The following is a 12,367-nucleotide window of genomic DNA, read 5'->3' on the forward strand; positions in this document are numbered from 1 at the left end:
TGTGGTCAGACATTGAGGATTACCTATGTGTTGTTCCTGTACTGGTTTAGTTACAAGGAGTCCAGGGGATGTCTACAAATGTCCTGTCGTTCACTGCACAATATGTCCTCCCCCACCTCCAATGATAAAATGCTACTCCAAGGAAACTACCCCAAGGAATCCAAAAGAAATTCTCAAGCACAATAAGGATAAGCCCCAGCAACAAAAATGATTATGGGGTTGCAGAGGAAGACATATGAAGAACAGTTGCAGGAATTGGGTATGTCTAGTCTAGTGAAAAAGAGTGGCTCAGTGGCTAAGACGCTGAGCTTGTCTATCAGAGAGGTCGGCAGTTTGGTGGTTCTAATCCCCAGCATCGTGTAACGGAGTGAGCTCCCATTACTCGTCCCAGCTTCTGTCAACCTAGCAGTTCAAAAGCACGTAAAAATGCAAGTAGAAAAATAGGAAGTGGGAAGGTAACAGCGTTCCGTGCGACTTCAGTGTTTAGTCATGCTGGCCACATGATCACAGAGATGTCTTCAGACAGCACTGGCTCTTCGGCTTTGAAACGAAGATGAGCAGCGCCCCCTAGAGTCAGCAATGACTAGCATATATGTGCAATCTCTTTAGTCTAGTGAAAAGAAGGACTAGGGGTGGCATGATAAGAGCATTCCAGTATTTGAGAGGTTGCCACAAGGAGGTGGGGGTCAATTTATTTACCAAAACTCCTGTAGGCAGGACAAGAACCAATGGGTGGACACTAATCAAGGAGAGAAGCTATCTAGAAGTAAAGAGAAATTAGAACAGGCAAGAATAGTCAACCAGTAGAGAGGCTTGCCTTCAGAAGTTGTCTTCAGAAGCATCCCATTACTGGAGGTTTTCCAGAAGAGAACGGAGAGCCACTTGCCTGAAATGGTATAGGCTCTCCTGCTTGTGCAGGGAGTTGGACTAGATGACCTCCAAGGTCCCTTCCAACTCTTCTATTCTTCTCTGCTCTATTCTATTTTATATATATATAAAACCTGAAGCAGATGAAGCGATATGATTAAATGAGGAAACTATAGTGGGAACTCAGCCCAATTCACCTGGTTGGTCAATTAATCCATTTGTTGACTTTGTCCACTTCATTTAATTACGAACTCTTCCAAGAGGCTGCTTTATACAACATCCTAATCAACTAAAACAATAACATCAGAACAACAGTCCGAGCAAAAGTGAAAAGCAGTCAATCCCGGCGTATGTGCAGGCGAAGCTGCGGTGTTTGTTTGCGCAGAGCCCTTTCCCGCGCTGCCTTCTGGTTCAGTATTTTCCTTTCGAGGCACTAATCTGTTGAAATGTAAGCCAAGGTGTTCTCAGGGTAGTTGAGGCGTCTGCTCACAATCTCGTTTACTGCACCATTGATTTCAATTGACAAAAAACAAGAGAGTGGGGAAAATATAGAGGTGAGCGATGCAGTGGGAAGAAAGTGGCTTTGAGAACTCCTGTTCCACCCTATCAGGAGGCTTCTCCGCTGGGAAGGGTTATGCGAAGAATTCATAATGAAATCTCGGCAAGACAATAGCTACAGAAAATTTCAGGCGTGCCTCGGCGATAGCTACAGGAGAAGAATTGAATTAAAGCTCGTCGTGCAAGATAAAAGAGGTTCTGCAGAGAATGAAACCTGGTACAACTCTATTACTGAAGGTCAACAGTGCACCTAAAGTTCTCACTTATCAATTAATGAGCAATAAATATTGGACAAGGTATATGGGGTAGAAATTTAATCTTATCTCAATGGAAGGATGTGTCCTTGATCTTCTGTCTCGCTGTCTCTCTGAGCTTTAAGACTAGAAGCCCAATCTGTGGGAAAGCAGATTATTTCAGTTCAGGCAGTCCTCAATTTAGAGTCACCCAGAGAATCAGGTTTTCTGTTACTAATCAAGGCGGTTGTTAAGTGAGTTGCACCCAGTTCAATCACCTTTTTTGCCATAGTTGTTAAACAAATTAACATATTTTTCGGAGTATAAGACACACTAAGATTTTGAAGAGGCAAATTAAAAAAGGGGGTTGCACTCTGCAGACCTCCCAAAAATGCCCCATTTTTCACGAAAACGGGCCCACTTTTTTTAAAAAAATGGGCATGAATAGCTTTTAAGAGGCTTGTAGAGTGCTTGGGGGGGGAGCAAACAAATGGCCAGTTTTTCGCAAACAAATGGCCAGTTTTCGCAAAAACAGGCCCGTTTTTTGTCAAAAAATGAAGGGCATGTAAAGCCTTTAGGAGGCTTATAGAATGCTCCTGGGAGCTGGGGGGCCAAAATGAGGAAAAAATGGCCTGTTTTTTGCTTATTTCCGCCCTCCCCAACCCCTAGGAGCACTCCATAAGCCTCCTAAAGGCTCTGCACAGTCGTTTTAGTGAAGGGGGTGGGGTTTTGGGAAGCAAAAAAATGCTGTATTCAGTGTATAAGACGCACCCAGATTTTCAGCCTCTTTTTTGAGGGAAAAAGGTGCGTCTTATACTCTGAACAATATGGGATTTCAGATTGCAAATCATATGGCCATTAAGCAAAACTGGCTCCTCCCCTCCATTGACTTGTGGGAAGTCAGCTGCGAAGGTCGCAGATGACAATCAGAGGACTCTGGGATGCCACGCCAGCTGTCAATTACCCACATTTTAATCTGGGGATGCTGATTCAGTCCTAAGAGCAAGGACCAATATCACTTTTTTCAGTGTCAATGTAACTTAGAACAGGCTGCAAACGAATGGTTGTAGTGAAAGACTATTTCACAAAATGTAAACAAGATTTCATTTTTATTGAGGCAGGTTTTTTTGCTACCTAAAACAGAAGGTGAAAACAGGGATATATTTTCTTTAAAAATGCTGGTAGGAGAAATGATGACACAGTGATGTCTTGGTTGTGGAAGGAAGTTACATGTTAAACATAGAACAATTATTATTTAAGATGACATCCCCTGGCTTCCAGGGGGCTTTGAAGGAGTTTAGAGGCTACAGATAGCTTACGCGACCCAGTCTGACCACCTAAGATCTAAAGCTCTCCTAGTATTGTCCTTTCCTGGCTGAAAAATCATCCTTCTTTAGAAGGCAAAGAGGAAACTCAAGTACTTTGGCCACCTAATGAGAAGGAAGAACTCCCTGGAGAAGAACCTAATCCTGGGAACGACTGAGGGCAAAAGAAGAAAGGGACCACAGAGATGGAGTCACTGAAGCAGTAGGTGTGAGCCTCAATGGACTCCAGAGGATGGTAGAGGACAGGAAAGCCTGGAGGAACATTGTCTATGGGGTCGTGATGGGTTGGACACGACTTCGCAACCAACAACAACCACAACCACAACAAAGCAACAAATAGAGCAGAATTCCCAGGAGAAAAGGTCGTGCTAGGAAGAGGGGAGGAAAAACATGAGCAAACTTGCAAGATTCTATTCATACAGCCTAGCTCAATAAAGCTTAGTTCTAATCTTCTTATAGAGTCTGTTTCCTGAGCTGGAGAACCGTGAAGAGCTGAAGTTCACATAACCAACAGGAATCATATTGTCTCTTCTTTTAGAAACCAGGGAGAGTGGAAGCCAGGAACTCCTTGCCAGCCTAGGGCAAAGAGAGACTGATCTGAGAACAGCCTGGCTGGAAATCAGAATAGGCCACCCATCTCCTTCTCTCTCTTCTCTTCTTCCTTCCTTCCTTCCTCTCAACCATCTAACTCCTTTCCTCACCTGCCTTCCTGTCCATTCCTTCTTTCCCTTTGCTCCATCTTCCTTCCTTCCTTCTCTCCTTCCTTGCTCCTTCCTCCCCTGCCTTCCTGTATTCAATCCTTCTCTCCCTCTGCTCCTTCTGCTCCATCCTCCTTCCTTCTCTTTCTTTCTTTCTTTCTTTCTTTCTTTCTTTCTTTCTTTCTTTCTTTCTTTCTCTCTCTCTCTCTCTCTCTCTCTCTCTCTTTCTTTCTTTCTTTCTTTCTTTCTCTCTCTCTCTTCTTTTCAGTCATCACTAATTGTCTGGACTTTTCTGGAACCCTCTAACCTTATCTGGGTCTGCCTTGGCCTACAAACTTTGACTACTAGTAGAAACTCCATTCCTTTCACACACTGACTGCTTTTATAAGTACAGGTTTCCCTGCTGGGTTTCCAGCCTGAAAAGCGCCAGATAAGCGACTCAGCCTCAGGGAGCCAGGAATCACCTGTCAGCTGAACAAACTATTCCATGCCAGATAAGACATTTGACACTTAAGTAACAAAGATATCCTATTACTGGGATTTTCAAATGTATACATTCCTTCTTGCAGGCATTCATAAATGTACTGGGATAGTTGGATATGTACCTACTTTCTCAATGGGGGCCATGAGGGATATATAGATAATTCTCAATTTATGACCATAATTGCAACCAGAATTCCCTTTGGTCAACAAGGCAATTGAATTGTGCCCAATTTAACAACTTTTTTTTTTTTGCCACAACCATTCGGCAAATCATGTGATCATTAAGCAAATCTGTCTTTCGCCATTTACTTTGCTTATCATAAGCTATCTGGGAAGGTCACAGATGGTAATCCCATAACCCCAGGATGTTGCAACAATTATAAGTGGTCAAAAATGGTCAAAAAGAGGGCTGTGAAAATATTTACAGATCCCTTGCATCCTGGACATAAATTGTTTCAAATCCTACTCTCAATATGACATTATAGAGCACTGCACACCAAGACAACTAGACACAAGAACAGTTTCCCCCCGAACGCCATCACTCTGCTAAACAAATAATTCCCTCAACACTGTCAAACTATTCACTAAGGCTGCATTACTATTACTATTAGTCTTCTCATTGTTCCTATCACCCATCTCCTCCCACTTATGACTGCAGGACTATAACTTTGTGGCTTGTATCCTTACGATTTATATTGATATTGTTTCCTGATTGCTTATTTGTACCCTATGACTATCATTAAGTGTTGCACCTTATGATTCTTGACAAATGTATCTTGTCTTTTTATCTACACTGAGAGCATCTGCACCAAAGACAAAATCCTTGTGTGTCCAATCACACTTGGCCAATAAAGAATTCTTTTCTATTATAAATACATGTCGGCTACGAAGTGTCTGAATTTTGATCACATAACCATGGAGATGCTCCAATGGTTGTGAAATGGAAGGGCTGGCTGACGGTCACTATTTTCAGTGCCCCTTATAACTTGGAACAAGTCAAGGTCTACTGAAGTCAATCACAAACCACTCATTTTCCAGAAAGAATAGAATAGAATAGGAGAATTGAATAAAGAATGGAATTGAATGGAATAGAATAGAATAGAACAGAACAGAACAGAATAGAACAGAACAGAATAGAATAGAATAACAGAGTTGGAAGGGACCTTGGAGATCTTCTAGTCCAGGGGTGGCGAACAAGTTTGACAAAAAGAGCCAAAATTTTAAACTGTGAGAGTCAGAGAGCCACACCACGCAGTGACCTGCCAAAACAGACCCGGAAGCAATGTTCCCTCTAATTTTTTTTCGATGTGAGCAGAAAAGTATAGTGTTTGAGCGGCACATTTTCATGCCTGAGCACCAAAATTTTTTTCACAGATGTCACCTAAGACAACAACGAAATCAGTATTATTTGAAACTCAAAGTTATGTTTCTTCAAGGTACCCGCTTAATGCAAAGTGTTATATAATATCAGTATCACTTAACAACGCTCCTGCTTAGCAACCAAAATGTTGGCTCAGAAACTCTGGCATTTGAAGCACGCAACTCTTAAAGCTGTCAAGTTACAAGATCCTTGCACCCCTAACCCTTTAGGGAAAAAAAACCCCAGGGGTCTTCAAACCTGACAGCTTTAACACTTGTGGACTTCAACTCCCAGAATTCCTCCTCCAGTCATGTTGCAGCGACGTCATCTGTGTGGATCTGCTCCATCTTTGCTTTCTTCATTGTGGGCAGGGCTTCTGCTGAAGATGCCGACGAGTACGAGTTGCCATCAGAATAACTGCTGCTACCTCCTCCTCCTCCTCCTCCTCCAACAGAATCACCAGATTTGCTCCTGAGCTCAGCGCTGGGTTACCTCTGCCCCCTCCCCCTCCTCCGTGCTTTTGAGGAGCCATGAGGCTTTTTTTCCCCTGCTCCCCCCCCCCGCCTTCCTACTGGCTCCTGCAGCCTCATGTTTCCTCAAAAGCACGGCGGAGGAGGAGGAGGGGGCAGGGGTAACCCAGCGCTGACTGAGCTCAGCTGCTCCGAGCGGAGGGGAGGCGCCGCTGCCACGCGCGGAGATGCTGGCTGGAGCTTTGGCGGCTTCATCTCAGCCGCAGCGCCGGGCGGCAAATCCGGCAGTGCTGCCTGTTAGAGGAGGATGAGGAGGAGGTGGCAGCAGTTCTTCCGGTGGCGGTGGGGGCTTTGGGGCTTCACAACTAGCCTCAGTCGCCCCGTGCTCCTCAAAGCAAGTCCTGCAAAGGACCTCCCCAGCTTCCGAAAGGGAGCGCGCGATCCGAGCCACAGTATACTAAATAATGATAAGAGGCAAAGAGCCTCATTTATTTTGGGCGGGAGCCGCATGCGGCTCACGAGCCGCGTGTTCGCCACCCCTGTTCTAGTCCAACCCCCTGGGCAGGAAACCCTACACCACTTCAGACAAATGGTTATCCAACATCTTCTTAAAAACTCCCAGTGTTGGAGCATTCACAACTTCTGGAGCCAAGTTGTTCCACTCATTAATTTTTCTCACTGTCAAGAAATTTCTCTTCAGTTCTGAAAACTGGGAAGGTTGCTCCCTTAACACACACACACACACCCCAGGATAGATGGGAAATGTTTTGAGCAAATCATTGATAGTAAAATCGGGCCTGTCTCACTTAACAACTGCTTTGCTTACTAGTGAAAACTCTAGTCACAATTGTGGTCATATGTCAAGGACTATCTATATAAGGACTCAAGGATTCACTTTACAACTCCTTCCCAGGTAAAACACCTGGGAGATTCTGATCTTAGATCTGTATGATTTGGTTTCCTTGAATGTATCTAAGTTTGCTATACGACCCATAAAATTAGGCAGACTTTGATTATCCATCGACTATCATTGCCAGTTGTAACATTTTATATTGTTTTGTTTTTGTTTCATTTTTAATGCACTTTTTGTTTGCAGTTTGGGACAGTGCCTGTAATAAAAAATGTTCCTTCCTTCCTTCCAGCCCCATTTACATTGTCTGAGGGGCTGATGTGGCTCAGAACATTCTTGGAAACAAAGACGGCGCTGGAGTTTGGCATTTGTTTTTGGAACAATCCAATTTTCTCATTTATCTTTCATTAAAGGAACCTTTGAAAAAAGCTCTGCATGGCAGAGGGATCACGAGGCAGAAATTGGTTGGCACTTGCTGCAGAGCCCAGATGGACAAAGCAAGATCAGAATTTAGAGTATCAGCATCTTATCCAAACAGACAGCAGAGCAGAGTTTGCTTTAAGTTTAAAATGCAATAAATATCAAGAGTTGTGGAGAGTGGGAGGTGAAAGAGAATGTGATGGGGAACAATTCTTGCCTGTCTCCTAGCAGGCCCTGGATTTACAAGACAAAGGGTGGAAAATCCCTTAATGAAATAGCACAAATTAGAAACATGCTTATCATTAAGAGTCCTTGGGGTTATTATTTCATTAATTCTCCATTGCAAGCACAGGGCATGGCCTGTAATCAGATCCATTGACTTCCTTCTATGGGTGAACAAGATCTGGACTAGTAGAGGAAGGGGGAGAGAAAGGACAGGCCGAACGAAGGAGTGATTTATGATAGAGGGTGTTCTGGGGCTAGACCAAAGCAAGCACAAAGCTACATCAAAATAGGAACCAAGACATGGGTTTTATGGACAATCTCTTGCTTCAAGGGGACTTCATACAAAGGTACAAGCACGGCTTGCTTATTCATCCATTCATTCATCCATTCATTCATTCATTCATCACATTTCTACCCCATGGGATTCATTTTTTTACTACCAGTTCTGTGGGCGTGGCTTGGTGGGCATTGCAAGGGAAGGATACTGCAAAATCCCCATTCCCTCCCGATCAGCTGGGACTCGGGAGGCAGAGAATAGATGCGGGCAGGACCATTCAGAGGTGGTATTTACCAGTTCTCCAAACTACTCAAAATTTCTGCTACCAGTTCTCCATGTAAAAAAGCTATAATGTAAAAGTTAAAAAAAAAATATTAGAATTTTAAAGGTTAGGGTTAAAATATTAAAAGGTAAAAGGGTTAAAAAAGGTAGAGACACATTCTGAAGACATAAGCCATCCACAAGGTTGCATATCACTTTTCATCCTCCATGCCAATAGGTTTTAACACTCTTTCTGAAAGTCAAGAGAATAGGGGACTGCTTCACTTCACCTCTAGAGCTAAGGGTAGGGACAGTGGCAGAGAAGACTCTCTCTTCCTGTATCCCACTGCCCAAGGCTGAACCTCTTTTGAAATGTTTAGGTCTTATTGCTATTCAACTTGCCAAAGAAGTGGGGTGGGGGAGGGAAAGGGAGAAAGAATGCAGATGGTCCAGTCAAGAACCCACCAAGGCCAGTCCCGCAGGAAAGTGAACAGGTCTCAAAACAAAAGAATGATTCATAATTGGAAATTGAGACTAACCAAGGGTGGAGGGAAAGAAAGCTATTGTTAACACTATAAAATACAGTTAGTTCTCAACTTAGGATCACAATTGAGCCCAAAATTTATATTGCTAAGTGAGACATTGGTTAAGTGAGTTTTGCCCCATTTTGCGGCCATTCTAGTAACACGGTTGTTAAATGGATCTGGCTTCCCCCTTGACTTTGCTTGTCAGAAGGTCGCAAAGGGGGATCATAAATAAATAAATATGAACCAGTTGTCGAGCATCTGGATGTAAATCACATTACCATGGGGATGCTGCAATGGTCATAAGTGTGAAACATGGTTGTTAAGTAATCCGATTGTCATTAAACAAATCCAGATTCCCCCATTGACTCTGCTAGTGAGACTGCCAAGCAAAGATGGCAATGAGATGTATAAAAATAAAGAATAGAAAAACTTTATTAATAAAAAAACAGTCATAAGAGCAAGGACAGGTCATGTCACTTTTTCTATGCTGTTGTAACTTTGAATGGTCATTAAATGAATGGTTATAAGTTGAGGACTGCCTGTAACCATGGCCAACTTTGGGGGAAGTGACCCAAGACCATGAAGGAGAGAAGCAGCAAGAAGGCAAGGAGAAGGAAGAAAAGCCACTCTGTTTTCTCTCCACTTACCTGGGCAAATGGCGGTGTTGTTGCATGTCCTAGTCTCTCGCAGCAAGCCACTACACAGAGTCCCGTAGGGTGAGGAGACACAGGAGCGTGTTCGCACCTGGGTGCCCTGCCCACAGGTAAGGGAACAGACACTCCATTGGGACCACTCCTCTGCTGCTGGATCTCCTGGGGAGAAAGAGAGACATGTATGTCCAAGCACACCAATAGAGAGAAAAATGGATACGAAAGTTAAACCCTGGGGGCGAAGTGGTTAAAGTGCAGTTTTGCAGGCAAACTCAGTCCACAGCCTGGAGTTCGATCTTGACGTGGCTTAAGGTTGACTCAGACTTCCATTCTTCCAAGGTCTGTAAAATGAGGGCCCAGGTTGTTGGGGGCAATATGCAAATAATGCTTCTACATTGTAAATCAACCAGAGAGTGCTACAAAGTGCTATGAGGTGCTATATAAGCTAAAAGATGCTATTGCTAAAACCCATCTTCACACAATTTGTAAGAAGATGCTACCTGTTCTGACCTAGGCTTCCTTAAAAAGCACGAAGGAGAGTCTTAGCCCTGGCAAAACCTCTTTCATTTACATGACTGTGAATTCCTTTCATTCACAGTCAGCAAGGCTTGGCTAATGGTCTTTCAGAGGAATGTTTATCAACACGAACCTTATCTCGCTTGGAGAGCTCCAAATAACTAGTTTCCAAACGCAGGGCAAGGCAACACTTGGCACAGAGTCTCTTATAGTCTCCAACAGAACCTTCCACTCTTAAAATGACCGAAGGAACGAATTGTTTCCTGCAAAAGCCCACTCCCCATTAGCTCCTCTTTTCTTTCCTATGGGAGGAGCCAAATGTGGCTTTACTCCTAAGTCGACGCTGCTTTCTTATTTGTTCTTGTCTTCTGGCAGCTCTGCGCATGCGCACACTGAGAACAGGCTCCAGCTGTTCCTCTCCCTCACTGTTGTCTAACTCCCTCTCTGCCTCCAATGCAGAGCCCTCATCTGAGCTTTCCTTAGTCGCCAGGACTGGCCCATGTTCCTCCCCAACCTCCTACTGTCCGACTCTGCTGCCAGCTTCTCTCACCACCGGTGGGCCACAATTCTACCAAAAGTCAAAAAAAAAAAAAAACCCACCCCACTCCCTAACAGCTAACACACAGATACAGTAAGCATGAAACAGCACCAGAGAAACAATATCCTAATCAACATTCAAGGAAGCCACACTCCTAACAAGATTGGAACTATTGATTGATGAAAATATGTATGGCCATCCACCTCACTCTCAGTGACTCTGGGCAACTTATGAAGATAAAAATCTAATATAAAATGATAGAAAGCTGTAACCCCTCTAGTGACAACCATCAATCAGACAAGCCACTTCATGGGCTCCATCCCACTCTGGGTTCTCCAGGCCAGTTGACAAAACCAGTGTCAAGATTCAAAGTTCAGGGAGATGGAATGTACGCTCCAGACATCAAGAAGATGAGCCTGAGAGCCAAGGACAGTCCAGCAGGTGTTTTCTAAAGCCAAAGACTTTTTCTCATAACAATACAATCAGGTTCAATTGGACAATGTGACCTGAACTAATAGAGGGAGGGAGAATTCTATATTTTAATTGTGTGGGTTTGCTACATCTGGCTTTGCCCTAATCAGTGCCAAAATGATGTATTCCATAAAATTTTGCTTTGAGAGATTGGATCGTCTCACTAGTGCTTGCCTGTTTGGGTTCGTCACTTGGAATGTTGACAATCAGGTCTTCAGGCCTTTGCAACAGAGTGACTCAAAGTGGAGGCCTATCTAATTTCCACAGGGAGGGAGCCACCACAGAGAAGACCCTTCTTCTGGGTCCCTCCAGTTGAAGAGGAGACCTCTAGCATTCCTTGCCTCCCTGCTTTGGTAGCTCAGGTAGATGTAATCAGGAGAAGGAGATCCTTTGAATAACCTGACGGCAACCCAAGAAGGGCTTCAAATGTGACAATCAACACCTTGAACTGGAACCTGAAGCAAATCAGAAGCCAATGGAGCTCCCACAGGAGAGATGAGACATGAGCACACCTAGGCCTGCAAAAAACAATGTGGGCCACTGCCTTTTGAACCAACTGAAATGTTTATGAATGATAGGAAATGGAAGGATTTATATTGCTTAGCAGTCAACTGGTAATTAGTCTGATCAGCCGCCACCATTCAGTCAGAACTGAAGAAGCTTCTTGGATGAGCAGTGAACTGTCTTCAAGGGGGGGAGGGACCCTAGAAACTCCAGCTGTCTTTTGAAAAGCAACTTTGAGACAACCAATCGAACTATATTCCCATACAGTGATGATGTTACCTAGCCAGATAACAACTGATCTGCAGAAAAACAATCAACCTCAGAGAACATCAAGAACCCAACAGTTCAACCCTGAGCTAGATATAGGAAAAGGTAAAGGTGCCCCTCACACATAAGTGCTAGCCGTTCCTGACTCTAGGAGGTGGTGCTCATCTCCATTTCAAAGCCAAAGAGCCAGTGCTGTCCAAAGACATATTTGTGGTCATGTGGCCAGCATGACTAAATGTGCACAGAACACTGTTACCTTCCCACCAAAGGTGATTCCTATTTTTCTACTTGCATTTTTATGTGGTTTCGAACTGCTAGGTTGGCCAGAAGCTGGGACAAGTAACGGGAGCTCACTCCGTTATGCGGCACTAGGGATTCGAACCGCCGAACAACTGACCGTTCTGATTGACAAGCTCAGGGTCTTAGCCACTGAGCCACCATATCCTGTTTTGCTAGATATACTCTCTACTATTATATTCAGCCATCTCCCCAAAAAATATTAGCCAAAATTTTATCTCCTTCCCTGCAGACAGATGGACCAACTCAGTTTCATCAACATCGTGCTTTAAAGTTTTTTCTTTCAATCTGAATTAAAATGTCTCATTTTACAGTAGAGCATTTAAAGATGTGTTTGCTTTGACTCATTGAGATCCAGGTTTAAATCAACCATTGAGTTTACTAAGATGACACAGGCCATTCTCTTTCTTGCAACTCAGCTACTCTGCTAGATTGCCAGGGTGTGTGTGTGTGTGGGGGGGGTGTTTGTGGGGGTGGAAATAAGTGATGAACCCTCTTCATCCTGCCTTTGAACTTTCAAAGGGAAAGGCATAAAAATGCAATTATGAAAGAAAAGTAAATATATAGATT

General features: G+C 43.8%; 1 protein-coding gene across 5 annotated transcripts in view; it reads right to left on the minus strand.

Annotated features, from left to right (window-relative positions):
* ADGRB2 (adhesion G protein-coupled receptor B2) overlaps window positions 1-12,367 on the minus strand; it is a 335,460-nt gene that overhangs the window by 169,637 nt on the left and 153,456 nt on the right. For all 5 annotated transcript variants that reach the window (XM_081961837.1, XM_081961838.1, XM_081961839.1 and 2 more), the window contains exon 4: window positions 9,202-9,366. In XM_081961837.1, the coding sequence (XP_081817963.1) occupies window positions 9,202-9,366 (165 nt within the window). The remainder of the gene's footprint in view (window positions 1-9,201; window positions 9,367-12,367) is intronic.

Source organism: Natrix helvetica, assembly GCF_964273705.1.
Source record: "Natrix helvetica genome assembly, chromosome: 9".
Taxonomy (NCBI): Eukaryota; Metazoa; Chordata; class Lepidosauria; order Squamata; family Natricidae; genus Natrix; species Natrix helvetica.